This window comes from Haliaeetus albicilla, chromosome 12 (assembly GCF_947461875.1).
Source record: "Haliaeetus albicilla chromosome 12, bHalAlb1.1, whole genome shotgun sequence".
Lineage (NCBI taxonomy): Eukaryota > Metazoa > Chordata > Aves > Accipitriformes > Accipitridae > Haliaeetus > Haliaeetus albicilla.
This window is the reverse complement of record NC_091494.1, coordinates 8217304-8238155: the sequence shown is the minus strand read 5'-3', so window position 1 is coordinate 8238155 and position 20852 is coordinate 8217304. Positions and strand designations below refer to the sequence as shown.

General features: G+C 39.3%; 1 protein-coding gene and 1 long non-coding RNA gene across 4 annotated transcripts in view; both read left to right on the top strand.

Annotated features, from left to right (window-relative positions):
• Positions 1–20852, top strand: part of UBE2Q2 (ubiquitin conjugating enzyme E2 Q2) — a 54071-nt gene that overhangs the window by 668 nt on the left and 32551 nt on the right. For 2 of the 3 annotated variants that reach the window (XM_069797915.1, XM_069797912.1), the window contains exon 2: positions 17214–17318. The exons of the other annotated variant lie outside the window; for it this stretch is intronic. In XM_069797915.1, the coding sequence (XP_069654016.1) occupies positions 17214–17318 (105 nt within the window). The remainder of the gene's footprint in view (positions 1–17213; positions 17319–20852) is intronic. 3 annotated transcript variants of the gene reach the window in all.
• LOC138688000 (uncharacterized) lies at positions 778–14439 on the top strand. Its single transcript, XR_011327030.1, has 3 exons — positions 778–2552; positions 2680–2787; positions 3019–14439. It is a non-coding gene; the product is annotated as an uncharacterized lncRNA (long non-coding RNA).

Here is a 20852-nt window from a genome sequence, read left to right as displayed (position 1 = left end):
GGGGAGGGGGGGGCTGCCGAGGCGCCTGGGCCCGCTCCCCCCCATGGGTCTGTGTTTCCTTCCCCCCCCCCCCCCCGTCTCCGCCGCCACCGTAAGAAAAGTTAGGGAGCGGGTCCCCCCCTCCGGCCTCTCCTCCCCGCCAAGGCGGGGGGGGCTTCTCCGGGGGAGCCGCGGCGGCGGGCGCGGGGGAAGGACGCGGGCCGGCCCGCCGCCTGCTTCGGGGCCGGGAGCCGCGAGCCGGAACAAAGGGCGGCCGGGCCCGGGGCAGCGGGGAGAGAGTCCCCGGGCCGGCTCCCCGCCGCGGGGCCATCCCCCGGGGCAGCGGAAGGGCGACGGGGAGAGCGGAGGGGGGCCCTCTATCCCTGCCTGCCTGCCTCCCCCCCCGTCCCTGCGGCCTTTCGGCGAGGCGGCCGGGAGCGTTTTCCTCCCTGCCCCGAGAGGTGGGAAGCCCGGGAGGGAGGCGGAGGGCGAGCGCTTTACTGAGTGCGCCACACCGCCGCGGCCTGGAGCCGGACGGCCCGCCCTGACCCGGGCGGGGAAACGCCGCACGGGCGGGCCTGGGTGGCGGCGGGCCTTCCCCCCGTGGGGGGTCAGCCCCTGAGGCTGAGCGGCGGCGAGAAGGACGGGGAAACTTTTCGTTCTCGCCGTGGTGGAGGGATAAAACAGTGCCTCTGGTCTCCTGCCGAGTAGTTGTTCTGTCGTAGCGGTAGCGTTTAAACTTCTGAAGGGGGTAGGAGCAGCCTTGTCGAATCTGAGGGGCCTCTACCCGCGGTTTGTTTTGGCATTTCTCATTTCTGGCTTTGGGGTTTGGTGTCGTGTCGTCGTCCCCCGCCCTCGCCCCTTAAATTCGTTGGGGTTTGTTTGTTTGTTTTAAACGAGTGGGAGGGAAGCAGAATAAAACGTTCAGTGTTGTGTGCCGTGGTGAAAATCCTCTGTGTTTTTAAAAGTTTAGGGCTTACACTTGCCGAAGGATTTGAATATATTGGCATCTGTGAGTCGTCTACAGGAAAGCGCTGGAGGTTCATTTTTACTGGACTGGTTGTCGTTATAAACGAATTTAAATGCCGTATTGAGATTCAGCTTAAGACTATTGAAAAATTTTGGTTGGGTGAAAATAGGGGTAGTACATTTGGGTTTGAGGAAGGTAAGCTCTAGAGCTTTTTTCATCTTCTTCCTGTAAAAGGGTGAAAGTTCCAAACAGATAGTGTGAAGGTAGAAACATGCATGTAAGTGTAAATATTTGAGTACTGAATGATGAAAATATGCATGCAAACCCGGCAAATCTAATAATCTTGATCAGATCCTTACTTGCCTTAAAATAACTTTATGAAATTAAAGGAGACTTGTTAAGAGGATCTTTCAGGTTCCACAGTTAATTGTCATGAGAAATCAGTTTTGTGGTCATGGGACAGGTGTTTGTTTTACCAGACACTTGTATATACTTGTAAGATGTTCTATATGGTAAAATAAGCAAGATGCTTTGGTGTCCTTGTTTTTAGACATAACCTATCAAGTGACTTCCTTTAAAAGTTTTTGTTGGTTTTTTTTGTTTGGTTGGGTTTTTTTTATTCAGTAGAGAGCATTTCATTGCTGAGAAGTCTGGCTGTTTCTTTCCCTACAACATGATCTATTTCATCAGTCTCTCTCTAAAGAGTAAAATAAAAGGTTTGGTGATTGTGCACCCTCAGTTGCCAGTTGAATTCTTTGTCAAGTGACAGCTAACAGGGAAGCCAGTAGTAAGGCCTGAAGTTTTTGGTGCCTTGGAGTTGTGCTGTAGTGTATATTTACTTTTGAGGCTGCTTTTGTCGTAGCTATTTTCGATAGTAATTCCTTCTTAACTTGCAAAGAAGTATGCCCACTTGTAGGCCTTTGGTTGAGGTGTGTCTAAGTAAGCAAGAAACAGGCTTAGGTCACTCTTGGCATTTTTATGTATTAATGAGGAAACAGTGTCTGCAATCTGCTATTACAGTCACTTGCCCTGAAGGTCAAGAGGTCTTTGGCATGCCATTAGAATTATGGCACACAAACTGGCAAAAAGAACAGGAAAAGAGCTGTTTCAAACCTTAGAGCTGAGACTTCTGCTTTGAAAAAAGGCTGTGTCCAGGCTTCTTGAAACTTCTGTTTCACAGTTGTCCGTGAGCAGCTTGGTGCTTTCCAATGTTCGCTAATTTTTGGCTCTTAGAGGTAGGGGGCTATTTTCCCCCTGTGTTAAAATTAAATGGGAGAGGGCAACCTGAGATACAGAGGTGGCTCTCTTGAAGCAAATGGGCAGCAGGTGGCAGAGCCAAAAAGAGAAAGCTGACCTCTGGACTTCTCTCCTAGTTTTTTGACACAAGTGTTAGAACTCAAAGTATGACAAAAGTGATTTATTCTTCTTCCCCTCCCCTTCCCCTGAATTGAGCTTCTTGGCTCTGACTCCTAATTCCCTCCAGGTCTTTTTCTGTAGGTACTGTAAACTAGAAGAGCATAAGTGTTGTTTACTGTGCTTCAGTGGATCTGCAGGTACTGTGGGAACTGGAACTTCAAATGGTGGTATTAGCAAGTAAAAGCTGGTAAGGCTATAAAGTTGTTGGTAAATATGTTTTCTTGGGGAGATTCACCCTCTGCATCAGAAGCTGTTATCTTAGTGCTCTAGATCTGTAGTGCAAATATGTAACTTTAGCTGTTTGCTTCTTTTAGCCAATTTAACCCCTACAATACTTATCAAGCCAGGATATTTCCCTTACTCGACAAGAGCTTACAGTAGATTGTGCGTTTGGATGCTCAAGAATTCTGTTAAGGGGAAGAGTAAGTACAAAGCTCAGTAATCACTTTTTTCTTTGTGGTTCTGTTTGGGTACCTCAATATTTTACCTAAAATGAAAGCTGTCTAGCAGTGTGTACAGATGCTAAAGTTACTGGATGGAGAAAAAAAACTGCTAGGGAAGGAAGCTTCCAGTAGCTTCTGCACTAAGTCTGAAAAGAGCCCCGATAACTAAGTTGCTCTGATCTTCACAATGGATCTCTTTCTTTCTTCCAGTCTAGAGAGAGAAGGCAGAGGAAAGAGGAAACGTTCTCCTGGAGAGCTGAGGGAGAATGTATGCTTAGGAACTGTGTGGATCTCCATGAGTTTCCTAGACTAAATTCCACAGCTTGATTAGAAGCCTGCCCTGGAATTTCTCACTGAGATGATTTTCTGATTGTCTGCAGTATGAATATGTAGAACTGTCAAAGTTAAGCATTTGCTGCAGCATCCTAGGAGTGGTCTACCTGTGATACTGAGCAGTGCTTGAAATGAAAGCAAGATATATTTTACTCTGTAGCTCTTCTGTTTCTTAAAGTGACAGGCAAGCTTTGTCCAAGTCTGTCCTTCGTGATTTCTGGTAGTGACCCATATTGGAATTTAAATGGTTAATCAGATTATTTTAAAAGAGGCACTTCAGGGTGGAGTCATCCCTGTCAGAAACATTGCTGCTTATTCCTGAGAACTGTCTAATTATTGAACTTGTTCAGGCTGTGTACCTTCACATTCCCGTTTTGTTATGCCAACAGCAGTGTCTCCGTTCTGGAGTCTTGTTTCTGTTTTTCTCGGGTTTCCTTTTTATTTAACAGCAGTATTCCAATTAATCAAGTTCAGTAAACCAGTGTCCTTTACAAAGTATTTGTATTTATCCTGGTCCTGTTCTGCATGTTTTTTGAAGTGGTATCAAAACAGTGGCCTTACCTAGAAGAGTGTGTTTTTAGGTAAGTGTCTTTCCATGCAACTTGTAGTTTCAGTTTCGTACCTTATCAGACTTTTGTCATAGTATTCCAAAGGGTATGTTAGAATTATTCAATCTTTTCCTTGTTACTGCAGGAGAAAGGACTGATTTGGATTGCTGTAAGCATCTTATATTTTCTGTATAGTCTCTTCAGAGAGAAACTGGATATTAATATCTCTCCACCTGTACACAAGACTACTATTGAAATTCTGTGTCCTCAAGTAGCACTTGCAGGTAGAATGGGGTTTGTGCCAGCTCTGAGTGGGAGCAGATTTTGCCCCAAACATATACTGGGCTCTGATGTGCAGTGGTATCCTTCATACATTAACAATTCAATTCAGCTGGTATGGCTGACTCCAGTATACTCTTGCTTTGTTGGAAAGAAGTATCTTCTGCTTTCACTGAAAAATAGCCTGCTGCTAAATCAGACTTAGAAGCTGCTATGAAAGGCTTGAAAAGGTTGCTGTCTACAGATAACTGCAATTGATGGGAGAAGACTTTATTTTCCCTTCTAAACCAGAATCGATGAAAAGATACTACCTATGAAGCTTTTGACAAGTTGGGTGTATACAGGAAGTGAGTGTATTAGAACATGCAATAGTTCTTCAAAGGTGTAAGACTTTAATATTAAAAGCACTCCTCGCTAATGCCTAGACAGCTGATAACCTTTTAAAAAGGTTATTTGTACACAGAACTAACCACACAATGAATGAGGCGTTCAGTTCAAACCACAGATTTTTTTTTTTAGATCACTAGACATTCTGTAGTGAGGTCAAGACCTTTGTCTTGCAGCATATGGATACGAGGACTAAAGAAAAGCATACAGAGCTTTATCTTGACAATATGTACTTTTCTAACTTGAATTTGACATACTTGGTGTTTTAAAAAAAGGCACTCAAGTAACTATTTTCAAATATAACTTAAACTTCTCAATTTCTACTGCCTAGTTGTTTTATTTAGCAAACCAAAATTAAGCAAACAAAAAAAAAATACTAGAGGAGTTAGGATTTTAACTTCTCTTTGTATGCCAAGTCTGTAATTGGAGAAAGAATATCGCAAAAAGGAGCAGGGGAAATTTTTGTGTCTGGAAGACATAAGACCTTACTTTCTGACACCACAGTTTAGTTGTGCTGTGTGTGAAAGGCTGTAACCAGTACTTCAGGACTTTGCAGGCAGTTGTTCTGTCCCCTCCATAATGTATGAAGTGCTCCTGAAATATCCTTGAAAGCCACAATGGTGGGCTTCAAATATAAATACTAGCTTATGCTGAGGTTTTAATGTACAGGAAATTGCACTTATTTGACATGGGTTACTCATGTGAGTTAATGATACAACAGTTTCTGAACTGGGACTGTTGTGGACCTCAAAAGAGCTCTCCCTGCACTTTGATAATTAAAAGAAGTTTTATAAAAAGAATTATATTCCTTTTACTCAGCATGCTTCCTCATGTTAACTGTTCAGGAGGTTTTTTGTAAAAGAGTGGAAGATACCTGGTAATTTTTGTATGTTTCTTCATCTTCACTAGTTTTTCAGCGACTAACTTAGAGTAGGGCTACTTTGTAACAAGGATTTGCTGGTATGTGATGGTTGCCTTTGATTTGTGTTGCCAGTGAGATTTACTTTGTGTCAAAATTGGAGTAGTGGTATTTGGCCTTGCCAGAGACCTTTGTTATGCTACAAGAAGCAAGAGAATGTACTACTAATCTTGATATTTTTTTTTTTCTTGGGGGGATGGGGGTGGAGGGGTGATGGGTGCAGGGCATGCTAAGATTTTGGCTTTTTTTTGTCAAAGCTTTTTATGAATGAAATGAGAAAAAAAAAAAGGGAGTAGTGTAGAAAGTGTGTTCTATTCTGGAAAATAAAGTTGCACTTCCAAATTCATCGTGGTAGTCTGTCTACAAAGGAACTTCGTAAAATCAGATGTTATTAATGGAGTTGATCAACAGTTTGTTCCCAAAAAAGAATAACTTCATTCTGTCAGACTTATGCAGACTAGAATGACTCTGCACGTGTTTTTTCTGTGTTATGCCAGGTGATACTGTGTATTGATGACATGTCGATATTCCTCAACATGAATTAAAAATTACGATTGCTAGGAAGAACAAAGTATTATTGTTCTGTGCGCTCTGTAATACTGCTGTTGCTCGCAGACCAGCAAAGGCTATGTGCCTTGTGAGGTGGCCAAAATTGAGTTTACTGGATTAAGGACCTGGCTGGCATGTAAAAATTCTTTACTGGGTTATTGTTAATCTGGATCATTTCCCAGTCTGGTTCACTGCGTGGCTGCACAAAACAGCTGTACCGTCACAACAGAGGGCATAGGAATGAGTGAGTGCTATGGAAGACTGCTGAAGCCAGCATTGCCAACAGAGAGCTGCTTGCCAAGCGCTGGCTGAGTCTGCAGCAGCACTTGGGTTCGCTCCTGTGTGGAATATCCGAGCCGGCATCAGTCCAGTGGGCCTACGTGAGTGCCTGGTTTGTTACAGTTACAGCTAAAGAGAGACAACTGGACCAGACTAACTGGAAGTAGTTTGTTTGTGTACTTGTAAGATCAAATTCCTTTCAGGAGAATGGAAGATACAAAGATGGAGACAGTTCTTTAAATAGTTTTATTTAAAAAAAGAGAGGGCAAAACTGGATAGGAACAAATGTTAGTAGAAGCTGATTAACAGAAGTAACTACTATTTTAGTTATGCCTCAGTGTGGGCTACTGTTCAGTACTGTCAGGTTGTTTGCCTTTATGTGGTTTTTGAAAGGTTATAAACCCCTGAATTCCTGCCTGAAGTTGTATGGGCTTTTTTCTCTTTGTTCCATTTTTTTTTCTTTTTCTTTAGACTATGAATGGTAATATGCCATTTTTAAGAGATGCGATAGTTTATGATTTAGTAAGCATTCCACTGTATTTCTTCAGCTGCAAGCTCTGTAGGAGAAGTGAAAATGACCTGTCACCAGCTGATAGAAGACAGCTGGAAAATTAAATGACTGATTATAGTAAGGAGAGGATATCTAACATTTAGATCTTGTATCAGCCTGCCTGTATTCAGTACAGTTGAAGCTAATATGATCAGGATAGTTCTCAGTTGATCTTTGCTGGAAACAAGCATACCAGTTAGAGTGTGTATTACTGATTTGTTGCTTCCAGCTGTGATCTTTAAGTGTGGTATGAAAATAATGACCTTACAAGTTTTGTTTCTTTTCTGTTATCTCATGCATACAAGCCATCCTGGTGTATTACGTACCGTAGAGCAATTAGTGCATGGTTTCTTGAGATTTAGTTTGGACTGTATTCTCCTTTCTCCCAGATCTCTAATTTTTTTAACCCCCCCGAGAGAGAGTTCAATACGGTTGCAGATCTTGCAGTAGCTTCTTCAGTGTGTATTCAGAAAGGCAGAAACATAAGCTCTGTCAGAACTTGTATAGTGGTATTAGAAAAAAATTGAAGCGTTCCTGTGCAGTGGTGTTCAAAATACCACAGGCTTCCTTGAATTTTTGAAGTAGGAAATAACTGTGGTAAGAGTGTGGTATTTAACTTATTAATGGTAAACATTGGTTGAACTCCATGGTACTGAAATTTTGCGTGTGGGGGACAAAGTTCCATCTAAATGGCTCTAATCTGAAGGCCAGTGACTTAAGCAGCAGTCAGGGCAGCTGCGTACGTGTTGCTCTGAGGGGAGAGCTTGGGAACCTGGCGGGTGGTGGCTGGAGTGGTACTCAGGTTTAAGAGCAGTAGAGCAGCAGGACCTCTGTTAGCAGTGGGTAAGAATGAAAAATCCTTGTGTCTGCAGATGTGTCTGGAGCACAGCAACTTTGTAAAGAGAAAAGGCAGAAAAGAGGAGAGTTGTTCTCAGAGAGGGGGAAAGGGCACAGTGCCTTTGATGGAAGAGGGGCTGAGTGATTTGAACATTTGAAAGATGTAAATTCCTGAAGGTAAAGAGAATGAAGAGGAGAACATGCTGGATTTCTGAGTGACAGCAGAAGTGACATCAGGCTTTGCATGCTGTGGAGTAACTGTCTAAGTGATAAAGGCAAGAGCAGGTCTGCTAGGAAAATTCTTTTTCAAGTTATGCCAGGGAGAGAGTGACATGTTGCAACTTATTTAAAACCACTTCTTCAGTTCTAGCCGTATTAGAAGGCATTTCTTGCTACTCTGGCTTTGTGACGCTAATGTTGATGATACCTTTCTGAATGTACTTGTCTGTATAGTTGCAGAAGTAGGTCATTAACTCTTGATGATTAGAACGAGCTGATAATTTGTTTCAAGTAACTGGACTTCCTTCAGGAGTTTAGGCACATAAGATACTGTGCTGCTGGTAAAGAAAGAGTGTTGGAGAGACAGATTTGCAAAATAGCTTTCTCTTTAGCGCGTGTGTCTAGCTGCTTATTAGATAAACCATTGCCAGCTTGAGTGCATGTATAATGCACGCATTAAAGAAGAGAACCCCTTGTGGCTGAGGGCTCTAAAACAACCATCCTCTGACAACTGTCAAGACAAGCGTACAAGCACACAGTGGGTTTTTTGTGTGTGAGGAGCAACATAGGTTGATCCAACTGCTGTGAGGTGCTATGGTAAAAATCTGGATTCTAGTCTCAGCTCTACAACCTGCTTCCTGATAAGTAAGTCAGTCTTCGGTGATGGTGTGTTCTTTGCTCCATTTTCAGTGTGGATGATCTGTAACTTTATTTGTTGCTGTTAATAGTATTGGCAAAGGAATGTTCCTTCGCTCACTTAAATGGGTTGATCCTCAACAACAGTTTTCATTTTCAGAGACTACACGCTGCTCTTTAAACAACTGTCACTTGCTATGCTGTTAGCTAAATCATGCTTAGTTTTAACTTAAGAGTTGTGTTTGAGCAGCAGTACATTAACATTAGGTGGATTTTACTTTGAGTCCATACAAAATGTTAAGAGTGTTTGTCTTTTCTGTGAATTTCTTTGAATGGATAGATGGCATGCTGCATTACGATGATGACCTGGAAAATAAAATGTTGTTTCACAGTGAAGATCAATAACTATGTTTTTATCAGAGAAGTGCCTTTTTTGCTTTTATGCTCAAAGTTTGTATTTTAATTCTGTGTAGTTGTGTTATACTGGATGACAAGTAGCCTGCTGCCTTCTATTTGGTAAGGGGAGTGGATGAGGTTGTGACAACTTATGAGAGAGTCTGATAAACCTATTTTTCCAAGGGTAATGTGCATTTTCACATACCAGAATTGTCAATTGGGACATTTTGTGTAGATTAAATAGTTCAAAGAGTGACTGGCTGTAAAAATTTGACCATAAGGTGTGTGAGAACTATGACACCACATCTGCATTCACATTTGTGACCATTTGAAGTGATATTTTGTGCCTTTGCTACTTTGGTTTTATGTGTTCTGGCTTCTTCTAAGGTAATGATATTTAAGCAGCAAGAGATTTAAATGTGTGTACCTAGATAGAGACATGGAAGTAAAACACAGAAGTATGTTAGATTATTTCACAAACTTTGAAATTACTGGCCTCTTCTATGTGCCTATATGAAAGCAGCATTTGCTTAAGTCTTTTCCAGGATTTTTTTTTTCCTTAAAATGTTCTTTTCTGCCTTAGCTTTATCTAAAGTAAAAAAGTTAAAAGATGCATAATAATTTCAAGATAATTCTGTGGGCCTGGGTTGAACAAATGAATTTGTCCAGATGAAGCTGCAAATTACAGGCTTCTTGGGTTTTGGAACAATTTTTACACAAGTGAATTGCCATTGACATACTGTCCCTGTTCATTCTTATGTAACTATGCTGTGGTCACCATCTTATGAATATTGGCACTTGCAGATGCTGCTGAATGTGTATATTGCAAAAAGTGTTCCATAATCTAGGCTTTCAGTTCACTTAAAAACATGCTGTAGTCCATGTGCACTTGAACAGAAAGTGGCTGTAGAAGGTGCAAAGTGGCAGACCATTGCATGTGTGTCTGTAAAAGCCTGATGTGACAGGAGGGGAACTGCTTTGCTCTGCCCAAGAGGATGTCTGTTGTGAAGACAAAAGTAATGTCCATAATCATTCTGTATTCTCTTTACAGAAACATTTCCTTGTGGTTACTTTTGTGGTAGCCTTCTGCAATCAGCAGAACTTGTTTGTGCAGAGAACTGTATTTATTTTTGTTTGGGACAATTTCTGATTGTAGAATGAATTTTACAGGCACCTATAGAGTTGTGGTTTGTTATGGTCTTTTTGTTCCGTGAGGCACACGCCTTTGACCCTTCCTTCTCTAACATGGCTGTATTTAATAACATAAACAAATCTAAAACAAGATACTCTGCTACACTTGCCTCATTCCCTGGAGAGTGTGTGGGAGAGGAAAACCATGACCCTGTTAGTTGTGTTGTTTTAATACGCTCCTGAAGGTATTCAGTTCTGCAGTGATAAGCATATTAGCAGAACCTACACAGAACAGGATTATGGGATTCTTTCACCTACCTCCTGTAAAGGTGCAGGATAATGAAGCTCTTGCCGTCTCCAGGGGTCTGACCAAAGCATGCTGCTTCATCTGGGATTGTCTTGTATAGGCTGTAGTTGTCAAGACAGTCATTAAACTTGAGGGTAGAATTGCAGTAATTTTCTGTGTTTAAAAGAGATATGTTTATTTTAGTCAGTTGAACTTGGTGTCTTGCCAAATATATGAGTTGTAGTAAGTATTCTCACTGAACTGAGCATGTCAGGCTTTGACTTCAGGAAGAGTGTAAGAAAATTAAAGCTAATACAAGCTTGCTTTCTGTGGTATAGAAACAGTTAAAGATCTCTGTTTAACTGAACTCCAGTGAATAAAAGATATTCTTCTGTTTATATGTATTGAGCAAGATAATAGTATGTTGTATACAATCTTAAAATTCAAAAGGAAAAGCAGGTTGAAAATTTCCCCTACTTCAGTAGAGGTGAGTAAAATTCACTTTGCTTTCTCCCTACCCCCAATATTAAATTTTACTTTTAAACACCCCCACCGCCCCAGCATACACTTTTCTTTTAGAACTCTGCATCACCGAACTGTTAGGTTCTTCAAGAAATGACAGTTATTTCATATGTAAAAGTGCCAATTTTTACTTGAACTTGGAAATGTTAGAATATTGTAATATGTTCCATAACTCATTCAGTCTGTACAACAGGGCAAATGATGATGTCTGGATGTTTGAAAATACCAAGTTTTGAGGTTTCAGTAACTTGAGGTTTCTGGGAAATAGTTTTATTGAAGTTTTAAAAAACCTGAGTTGAAAGCGACCCTTCATGCTTTCTTCTTTAATTATTATAGAGAATGGGAGGGGAGGGCAGATGACAGTCTGCTGACTTTTAAAGATTCTTAGTCTGTAGATTTCACAGGTACTCAAGTACCTAGTGGTAGAAAACGCCTACTTGCATCTTAAGGTGCCTTTGGAAAATTTGGCCACTAATAATGGGAAGCAGTGTGTAATCACAACTAATACTCTTTTAAGGAGATGTAAGTACTAGTGTCTTACAGTCATCAAGCTAAACTTTAGCTTTAAGAATATCTTCTCAATTCCTGATTATTTTTTTTTTGTTAGTATTAATTCTGGGGGTTTTTTTTAGTTTTCATCTAAAGGCAGGCTGACACAGGTGAAAAATTCATAAGTAGTGAATGATTGACTAACAATTGCAAATAATATGTACTAAATCATAGCTAATTGTGTAGTTTAATCTTCAGTATTTTTTTGAATGTTCATGTAGGATGTGTATATGATCCCTAACCAGTGGGACTTGATTTTATTTAAAAAAAAACCAACTAATTCTGCTATTTAATTCAAATAAACTTGGTAGCATCAAGGTGTCTGCTGAGGGAAAGCCATCTATGATTTGAGATCAATTACTTGATGTGTGGTTATAGCTGCAAATGTATTTACCTTGAAAAGACTGCATTAGCCCTCTGAAATGTCTTGTTACATTAGGATTTACTTACTTCATTACCAAGATTTGTGTGAGCTAGAATGGTCTCTTGCTGGCCTTCTCAAAGCAATTAAGCTGTTTAAAAGATCTGGAGTTTGACATTCTGTTGTTTGGAAGTAAGGGGGGGATGGACAAAAAATTTTGGGACTGAGAAGATAGCTGATTTTCATAACAACACTTCTAAGTTTTAGTTGTAGTTGCTGTAAAAAGAACAGAACTAGGTTCTGTCAATGATGGAGATTTTGCAAAAACTTAGAAACAGAAAAGCAATAAAAATGGTTGAATTTTATTCAGCCAATATGGAGTTTAAAAGAAAAAAACACTTTTTCAATCTAAGATGATCTGGAAATTAAAGAAAATGAAGAAGTATCAGCATGTAATTGTAATTTTAAGTCATAATGCTGAAGATAGGTGTTTCAATGTGTTTTCCTACCATTTGGCCATGATAAAATGGCTGTGTTGTGTACAAGGAGATGTGGTTACTCTAGTACCTCATAGCAAAGTGTGTGTACAGGTTGTTCTAATCTTAGGAATGTGAGCAAGATGTGTTGTTTTAATTTAGGAACTTCACGATTTCAACAATATTGGAGCAATTTAGAAATACCTCATTTAAAAGTCTCTTACTAACATAAAAATTGTGACGCTGTAGCTTTACAGAACAGGATAAAGATTATATAACATTGCAAGTGAAACAGCCTTATTGTTAAGGATGAGAAAGCTTAGATAGGATATACTTAGATGACAAATCTCTACCCAGGAAAAGCTGTCTTAATGTATGTGTTCCTGGTATCTTCTGTCATTTTTTGCTTCTTTTTTTGGTAAGCAAAGTTGTTAGTAAAATGTAAGTAGACCCTCTTACAGAGGATGCAATGGAATGTCTGAACAGTGAGATTCTGTGTGTATTCTTCTAAAACGCTGTGGTTTTCCGAAATGATTTGATAGGTTTTGAAATTGTTCCAGTGGCAGGTGTGCAGGGCTTTATTCTCTTTGTATTTTGTATGTTTATTAGTAGGCTAAACTATTTTTGCTGCATTCTGTTACAGCAGCTACAGAAGCGTTCGTGTTGACAAAGCTCCCAATCTGTCCTGGTGTTAATACAAAGACTCTCTGGAAGTGATGATCCCATGAATTGTAATTGTATCTGGGTTGGCTGCAAACATCCAGCCTTTGTCCTCAGGCCTCAGTACATGCTAGGTGTGATGTCATCTCAGTGTGTCATGTCTTACTGAGCAATTGCATTAGCTTTTCAAGCTGTATAGCATGCATTAGCTTGTGAAAGCTGCCCAAGTCTAAGCATTGTAGCCTTTGCCTCTTGTGATGAATTTTTGCTTTTATTTGTAGAGAGCAGGAAAATGTCATGTTACATAAAAGATCTCAAGCACTTAATATGGGTGATACCTGTGCAGCTAAGCTAGATTATACAAAATCACTGTATGTCAGCTGTGGAGTGAAAGGCCCAAAATAATGTTGGTTTTTTTAGCCACTGAGAATTAATAGTAAAACAACTGCTGTTTTAGGGTTCCTCTCATGGAATGTTGTCTTCGTATTTGAGAAGCTTGTGTTCCTTACATGGCATAACAACTCAAACCCATCTCTCCTCTCTATAGGGTGCAGATATGGAAGACTTCATTCTCTCAACAGAATTAGCTCGTGTGAAGTTAGTTGTTTGACCTTACAAACCACAAGCTTAGTTTTTCATTGCATGCTATGTGTTATGAACTCATGAGCTTGCTTTATCTCGAGATCAGAATGTTTGAAGTTTGTATGTGAATTCTGTATTTCAAAATACAGTGACTCATATCCGCGTGAAACTCAGCTGTTCCAAAAATATGGATTACTTATAGATCTAGAGAAACTTAGTGCCATTTATGTTTTTTAAGTTAAATGAACATATTTATTGGTAAGTCTGAAGAATTAAAAAGTGTTGCAACAAACTGGAAGTTTGATTGAACTTGTATTTTAATATTAAGCATCTGTTGTGAAAAAGTTGGAATATGCAATTAAATATCCATATTCTAAAATTTGAAGTCTTTTCTGATACAGTTGAGTGAATATACTTGCACAATGTTTAAGAAAAGCCTTTCTGATAAATGCATTGTTCCCATTCATGTTTCAAAAGCTAAAGCAGACTAAAAATTTGAATATTTAATCATTTGGGGGGTATAGTAATTCATATGTACTATACACTAATAATGCGGGCAGTATCAAATCCCAGAATGTTTTCTCACATACAGCAGGACTTGCTTTCATTGCAAAAAATGGAATGAGTTGGAAGGAGAGCAAAGAATGAGGAAGGACTGTCATTCAGTGCAGAAGGCATCAGCATGTTCAAGTAGCCACTGTAATGTATTTAAACACATAGTGGGTTTGCTTGATCATCAAATCTGAACTATCAGTCATGTCCCTGTCTGACAAAGGATTTGTTGCAAGTTTTTTGGAGAACATTTTTGTATAGCCTCCCACCCCCACCCTGACTGGGATAGATACTGTTTGCAACTAACAAATGTCCTGCTGTGGGTTTGTTCATTAAATCCTTCTAGTGGAGAAAGGAGAGATGAATTTGGCAGAAAAGAAGAATATAGACAGTGAAGAATTGAACTACAGTCTGTAAGCAGTCTTCAGATCTGTAAGCAGTCTTCAGATTCCAGATACGGTTTAGAAAAGTGGACTGACAGACGTTTATCTTCTATAAGTCATTGCAATTAATAGACTTGCTTAGACCTGGACTAACATAACTAACAAATGCTTAATTTAAAAAAAAAAAAAGCCAAAAATACTTGTTAGGAGAATGTGCATACACAGTCCAAATGTTGACTGTATCTGGAGAATATTTTCATTCTAATGAGTCTGAGGATTTTAAGAAGCAGATGGCTTAATGCATCTTGGAAAGGATTTTGCTTTTTCTTTGTATATTCTGATGGGAATGTTGGTGTAATCTAAAGTCATAGTAGTAGTGTTTACCCAGTTGCCTTTCTCTTAACCTAATGAGCTGGACAGAGAAGTTCAGGTCTCAAAAATTGCCAGTTTAGACAAGTGTTTGGGCAGTAGGGCCACGGTTAGCAGAGTCTCCCTTCTGATGTTCCCCACTGTGTGTAAAGATCCAGTGAGCAGTATGAAAGTCTTGAGGTAAGAATATTGCACTGTTGCAGAAGACTTTACAGGTAGCTTGTATGTTACTAAAAATGAGTGACATGTTATCAGTACAAAACCTAGAATATCTTTAATGAAATGTAGCTCCTAAAAGTAATAGTTTGGGAACACAACGGTAGCTGAGAATTCAACCTTGTTTCTCCAGCAGTGTTAGTGGTTAGTCTTTTAAGAGTGTCTTAAGTGAAACTGAGGAGAAAATACACTTTTCCAAGGTACTGTATTTGGTAAAGGAAGAAAGTGATTAAACCACACGTAACTACCCATCTGTTTGCCTTCCTTAGCCTTAAAATCTTGGCAAGCTGGGCACTGGACTTGACATGCATTTGAGATGTTAGGCCTTACTTAATCAAGAATAGATATTCTAAGGTCTCTGCTTTGTGTATGGTATGCTTTGAAGTGAAGGTGAAAGATGTAAACAGTTTGTCTTTTCATAAAGGTGCTAGGAATATCATGTATTCTTCTAAGGTATTTTTAGCTGTGATTTAAAAAAAATATATAATCTTGGTGGGGAGATTGAGCTTTTTTTAAAAAAGTTTATGCAAAAGTTTCAGTTTACAGGTGGGAATCTTAGACCTCTGGAGCTAGAACTTCCCTTGAGTATGCTGCCAGGTGAGAACTCTGCTCTGATAGTCTGTTTTGCCAAAGCTGATGTCCTTTATCTAATCACGTGGCTTCTTTCATGAGGTTCAGTGCTTCAGCTAGAAGGTCAGTTAGGAAGTAAGCTTTGCATTATTAAAAGCCAATTCTAACATGCTTGTATTTTTCTCCAGTTTTCAAATGGGTAGTGTTCTGTATCCTGATGAGACCAGTATCTTTGAAAAGACAGAAGATTGTCTAAGTTAGGAAGGTCTGGGTTTTTCTTTTGGGACTTGCACTTTGAGAGCTTGCTAAGGCTAAATTTGCTTGGGAATCACTAAAGACCAGACAGTAACACTGACAGATAGGTGTGATGTCTTCCTTCTGTGAAACTTCTTACTGCTGTCTTGAAAACTATAAAGCAAAAAAATACACAATGCAATCAAGAAAGAGTGTAAATTTGTAAGCATAGTGCATATTTTGGAGTCACCTATTATAGTAGCAGTAGGAACCTTGACTCTTAAGTCTCAAAGAATAAAGCATGATTTGTTGTCTCTGGAATGAGAAATATGGAATTCTTCCTTTTAAACTTCAGTGAGGGAAATGAATGAAAATTCTCTTATAGTCTTTTGTAACCCCTGGGAATATGAAGATAGTATCTGGGTGATAAAACTGAGGTTCAGCAATTTGTCCTCAGCTACTAGAATTTAATCGAATGGGTGAGAAGTGGAGAACGCCTTAAATAACTAAAAACAAAAAAACCCCAAGCATGTCAATGGTATGAAGGGACACTTACTGTTGAGTTGGAAGCTATGTGGTTTCCTCCATCCTCGCAATGTTACCAAACCTGTGTTAGGAAAAAATTGGAATTGCTTTTTGAAACATCTAAAGGAGAGGCAAAGGACTTCTGTTTACCTTTTCGTAGCAAGGGTCTTTCTAGCACCTTTTGAAGGGCTGCATGCTGTGGCAGCTTAGTGGCAGAAAAATCACTTGTCATGGATAGTTTGAGCGGTTGTGGGCCACATCTGTTCCATGCATTGTATGTGCCCTAATCACAACGTGTTCTGCAAAATCAAGTACACTTCCAATCCTGTGAACCCATTTGAATCTCACTGTCACTAGGATGTGTTTTGGCACCTGCCTAACAGCTGTAGGACTCTATTGGTGGAAAAAAGTTATTCTGTAAGCTTTTTTGATAGGGTTGTATGCAATATATTGTTTAACAAAGCTTTCAACAGTGGAAAGTCCTCTATAAGGCTTGACGGTACAAAGATAAAATTGTAGATTTTTGGCATCGTGATCTGCCCATTAACTTGTCCTCTGAGGCAGGAGACTTGAGCTACATTGCTTCAGTCTGAGGGCTAGTGCTAGAACAGTTTGAATAATCCTGGCTGTTGCTTTCACAGATTTTATTTGGAAGAATCTGTATTCTTATGAAAAATTAGCATTGATGTAGTTTTATTCTTTGACATGTACTACTTCTGATTCCATTTTTTGGTAATGATAACCTGCACTGCATTTCTAAATTTCTCCCTCCTGCTCCAGCTACACCCAGGGCTTTAAACTTTTCAGCACTGTTTCTTACATATGTCCATCATCTGATCAATAGAATGAAATACTAGAAGAAGCAGTTGGCTGGATTTCCTTCAAATTCTCTTGTGTTGCCTAAAAATGCTGTGTTAAAAGCTTCTATGTTACCTGACTTAGAGTAAGATAAAAGGCGATGTTAATACTTAGTTGTGAAATTTTTGGGGTGAATGAGTTTTAAAAGCTTTATTTGTTTGTTTATTTGTTGGGTCTTTTGTGTTACTTTTTTTGACAGGAGTCTTACCCCTCTTCATCACCAATATGGTTTGTAGAATCAGATGACCCGAACCTGACTTCAGTCTTAGAGCGCTTAGAAGATATTAAGAAGAGCAATACTCTGGTGAGCAAGTGTTTTCGTTGTTTTGGGTGTTAATTTAGCTTTGTGACATTAACAAACAATTAAATTAGTTCAGTTTGGGGGTTATTTGTTTGGGTTTTTTTGTAAACACAAGTGTCTCTTCCAAAAACATGTGAACCACAAGTAATCCAAAAGATTTGGGGCAAGGAGGAGATGATTTAAATGCTTGCTCTTTAAAACAAGTTAAGTTTCAGCCCCAGTAATTACACAGTTTGAAGTTTTCTGGAAATAATTTGACAGTGAAATGCATGAGAACTTAAAACTACTGAATAAAACTGCTCTTATAGAGTTTTCTTTGCACAGTGATTGATTATGGAGGCAAAAGCTTTGTGTTTTTGAGAATGTGTATTCTCCAAAATATGGCTATAATGGTAACTAATACAAAGAATTCCTGGTTTCAGTGAAGACTTGACCTGATAGCTTCTAGTTCATGAGAATGTTCCTTAGCTAGTGATAAGTTTCAACAGTGTTGTGACTTTGGATGATTGTTATTTAAAGAAAAATTTTTGCACAGATTCTAATGGTAGTTTTGTATTTCAGAAAACTATCAGGCATTATATCTCACTTGAGTACCCTTTTGATGTAGTGATAAGAGCTGTGTGTGTATGTATATATACATATATAAAAATTAACTTTCCCATTTGTCATGGTTTAACCCCAGCCAGCAGCTAAGCACCACGAAGCTGCTCACTCACTTCCCCTCCACCCAGGGCGATGGGGGAGAAAATCGGGGGGGGGGGTGGAACCCTGAAGTAAAACTTGTGGGTTGAGATACAAACAGTTTAAAATAATAATGATAATAATAATAAAATGGCAATAATAGTAATAAAAGGATTGGAATATACAAGTGATGCACAATGCAATTGCTCACCACTTGCCAGCTGATGCCCAGTTAGTACCCAAGCAGCAATCCACCCCTCCTGGCCAACTCCCCCCAGTTTATATACTGGGCATGATGTCACATGGTATGGAATATAGCTTTGGCCACTTTGGGTCAGCTGCCCTGGCTGTGTCCCCTTCCAACTTCTTGTGCCCCTCCAGCCTTCTTGCTGGCTGGGCATGAGAAGCTGAAAAGTCCTTGACTTAGTCTAAACACTACTTAGCAACAACTGAAGATGTCAGTGTGTTATCAACATTATTCTCATACTGAACCCAAAACATAACACTATACCAGCTACTAGAAAGAAAATTAACTCTATCTCAGCCAAAACCAGGACACCATTCTATGCAGGAAAGTAAGTGTCCTTGAATATTGCTTGGAGATAAATTTCAGTACAAATGTACTTTGTTCCACAAAAAGCAGTCTTGCAGCCTGCTGACAAATTCAGTGATTTAAAGTGTTGTTTTTCCTCTCCAAATTCAGCTTTATGGATATTAAATAGCCCTTAAGGATAATCTTTATTAACGGATTATTTTAACATTTTTTGTTTATTTTTGTGTACCGCAATGCATGCATGTATGTGGTGCATACAAAACCAATCAGTCTGCAGAATACTGCTTGTTGCATGGATTAAGTGCTGGCCTTAGTGTTTGCCTGGTTTTGGAAAAATTGGGAACGTTCTTTCTCAGGAAATCATTCACCTGTGATGTTTACTGGGATGTTAATCAAGCATACTTGATGTTAAATAAGGATGTGTAAATTTATTTTTCTAAAGAATATTTAGGATGCATTTGACTTCTAGCAGAAATAATCAGAAAACTAGCAAGAAGGTGACAGTCTTCACGGGCCTTGCCATCATTAAAAACAAAGGGGCATTGCAGAGGAACATGAGCGTTTTAATGTATTATGTTGGATCTGATTACAGGGGAGACACACATCAGTTGTGTATTTTCTCCTAAACTCTAGACTAAACGACATTTAGAAGAATGTTACAGATCTCTTAGTCTTTGTGACTTCTGCATAGAAAGACATACAACAGTATAGCAGCAGAAAATGTGGCCAAATCAACTTTTTTCTTAAATACCCTTTTTGAAGGTTGTCCAGCTTGAAGCTGGTATGGCTAGTAGTTTCAGACTAAAGGTTTTAAACAAGATATTTCCTATGTTTAACTACCTACAGGTTTGCTTGCAATAAGGTAGAAAGCTTTGTTGCAAACATGCATAGGACTTGCTGTGCTGAATTGCATATGCACATAGACTGCTTATGTATGTTGTAAGAAAACAGCTTCTGATATCAAGATTGTACTTGCCCATGTAAAAGCTGATGGGTTGATGTAATAGACACCTGTGGATGGCCCATTGGTTTCTCAGGAATCCACCCCACATTATGTTATGCCAAGATGAAGACAAATGGGAGTGGTTGAAGAGGCAAATACTTACACTACAAAACCTGGCTTTGTTTTGCTCAAAAGGCTTGGCTTTGTCGGGTTGGGGTTTGTTTTTTCTCCCTACAACTTTTCCCCATGCAAGTCCCTCCCTCCCCTTCAAGGGTGTTGGAGCAAGTCACACACAGACTTCTTGGAGTAGCGTAGGAAGGGATAAGGAACTACCGGTAGAAATCCAGAGGCATGTGATTTTATCGTACTGTCTCCTAAAAATTCATGCAGTTCAATTTAGACTTTTAGAATGTTCAAACCAGTTTTCATTTAATTTATTGCAGCTAAAGGATCATTTGTGCCATGTTGCTCTAAACTCAAAGTTATTGAACATTCAAATTTTGAATGGGAAATTGCATTGGACTTTTCCAGGAGCTCAACTGAGCACAGCGAACATGTGCTAAAAGCACTACTAGCATGTGTACCCTAATTTAGTGTTCTTTAGTATTACTCTGCCCTTTCTACTTGATTTGTAACTTTTGACAGGTATCAGCTGTTTGGGAAACTAAAGAACATGCTCTTCAGGCATAAAAGTTTGACAGTTCTATGTATATGGTAGCCTTGTCATTTGACATGGTAAAAAGAAAACTGTTTTACTGAGTTAAAATCATGCACATGTCTCCTGGAAAATCTTCTGTGGGTCTGAAATAGTGTTACTTACCTTGGCATCAGCATGGTGCTTTTTGTTACGCAAATTTGTCAAAACACTAAAAATGTTGAAAGGTTAAGAACATGATCAGCATAGATAGCATTAGGTTTGGAGGCTTTAGCTGCTCAACTGTTCATATTGAACAAGTTCCAGTCAGCAGATGAAAGGGATACAGAATTCTCTCTGATCCCTAGTGTCTCCTGAATTGCTTTTCAGATCCTGAAAATCAGCATTACATTAGACTTGGTGGGTAGCTGAAACTGACAGCTGCCTTCTAGTGGTTGTGCCATGCAAAAGATAATTTCATTGTTCTGTTTAATACTTCAATTTCTTCAATTACTTCAATTACGCTCAATACTTCAATTTCATTGTTCTGTTTAATATAATGGAAGTTACAGTTGCAAGTCTAAAGTCTCAAACGTTCCTTCATGGGTTATTAAATATAACTATACATGATTTGGAGGTTTGCTTTTTAAAGACAGTAGTGAAATGGACTTAAATTCGGATGGGCAGCTTTAATTCTCACACTGTGCAAACCTTGAGGGCTTAAAC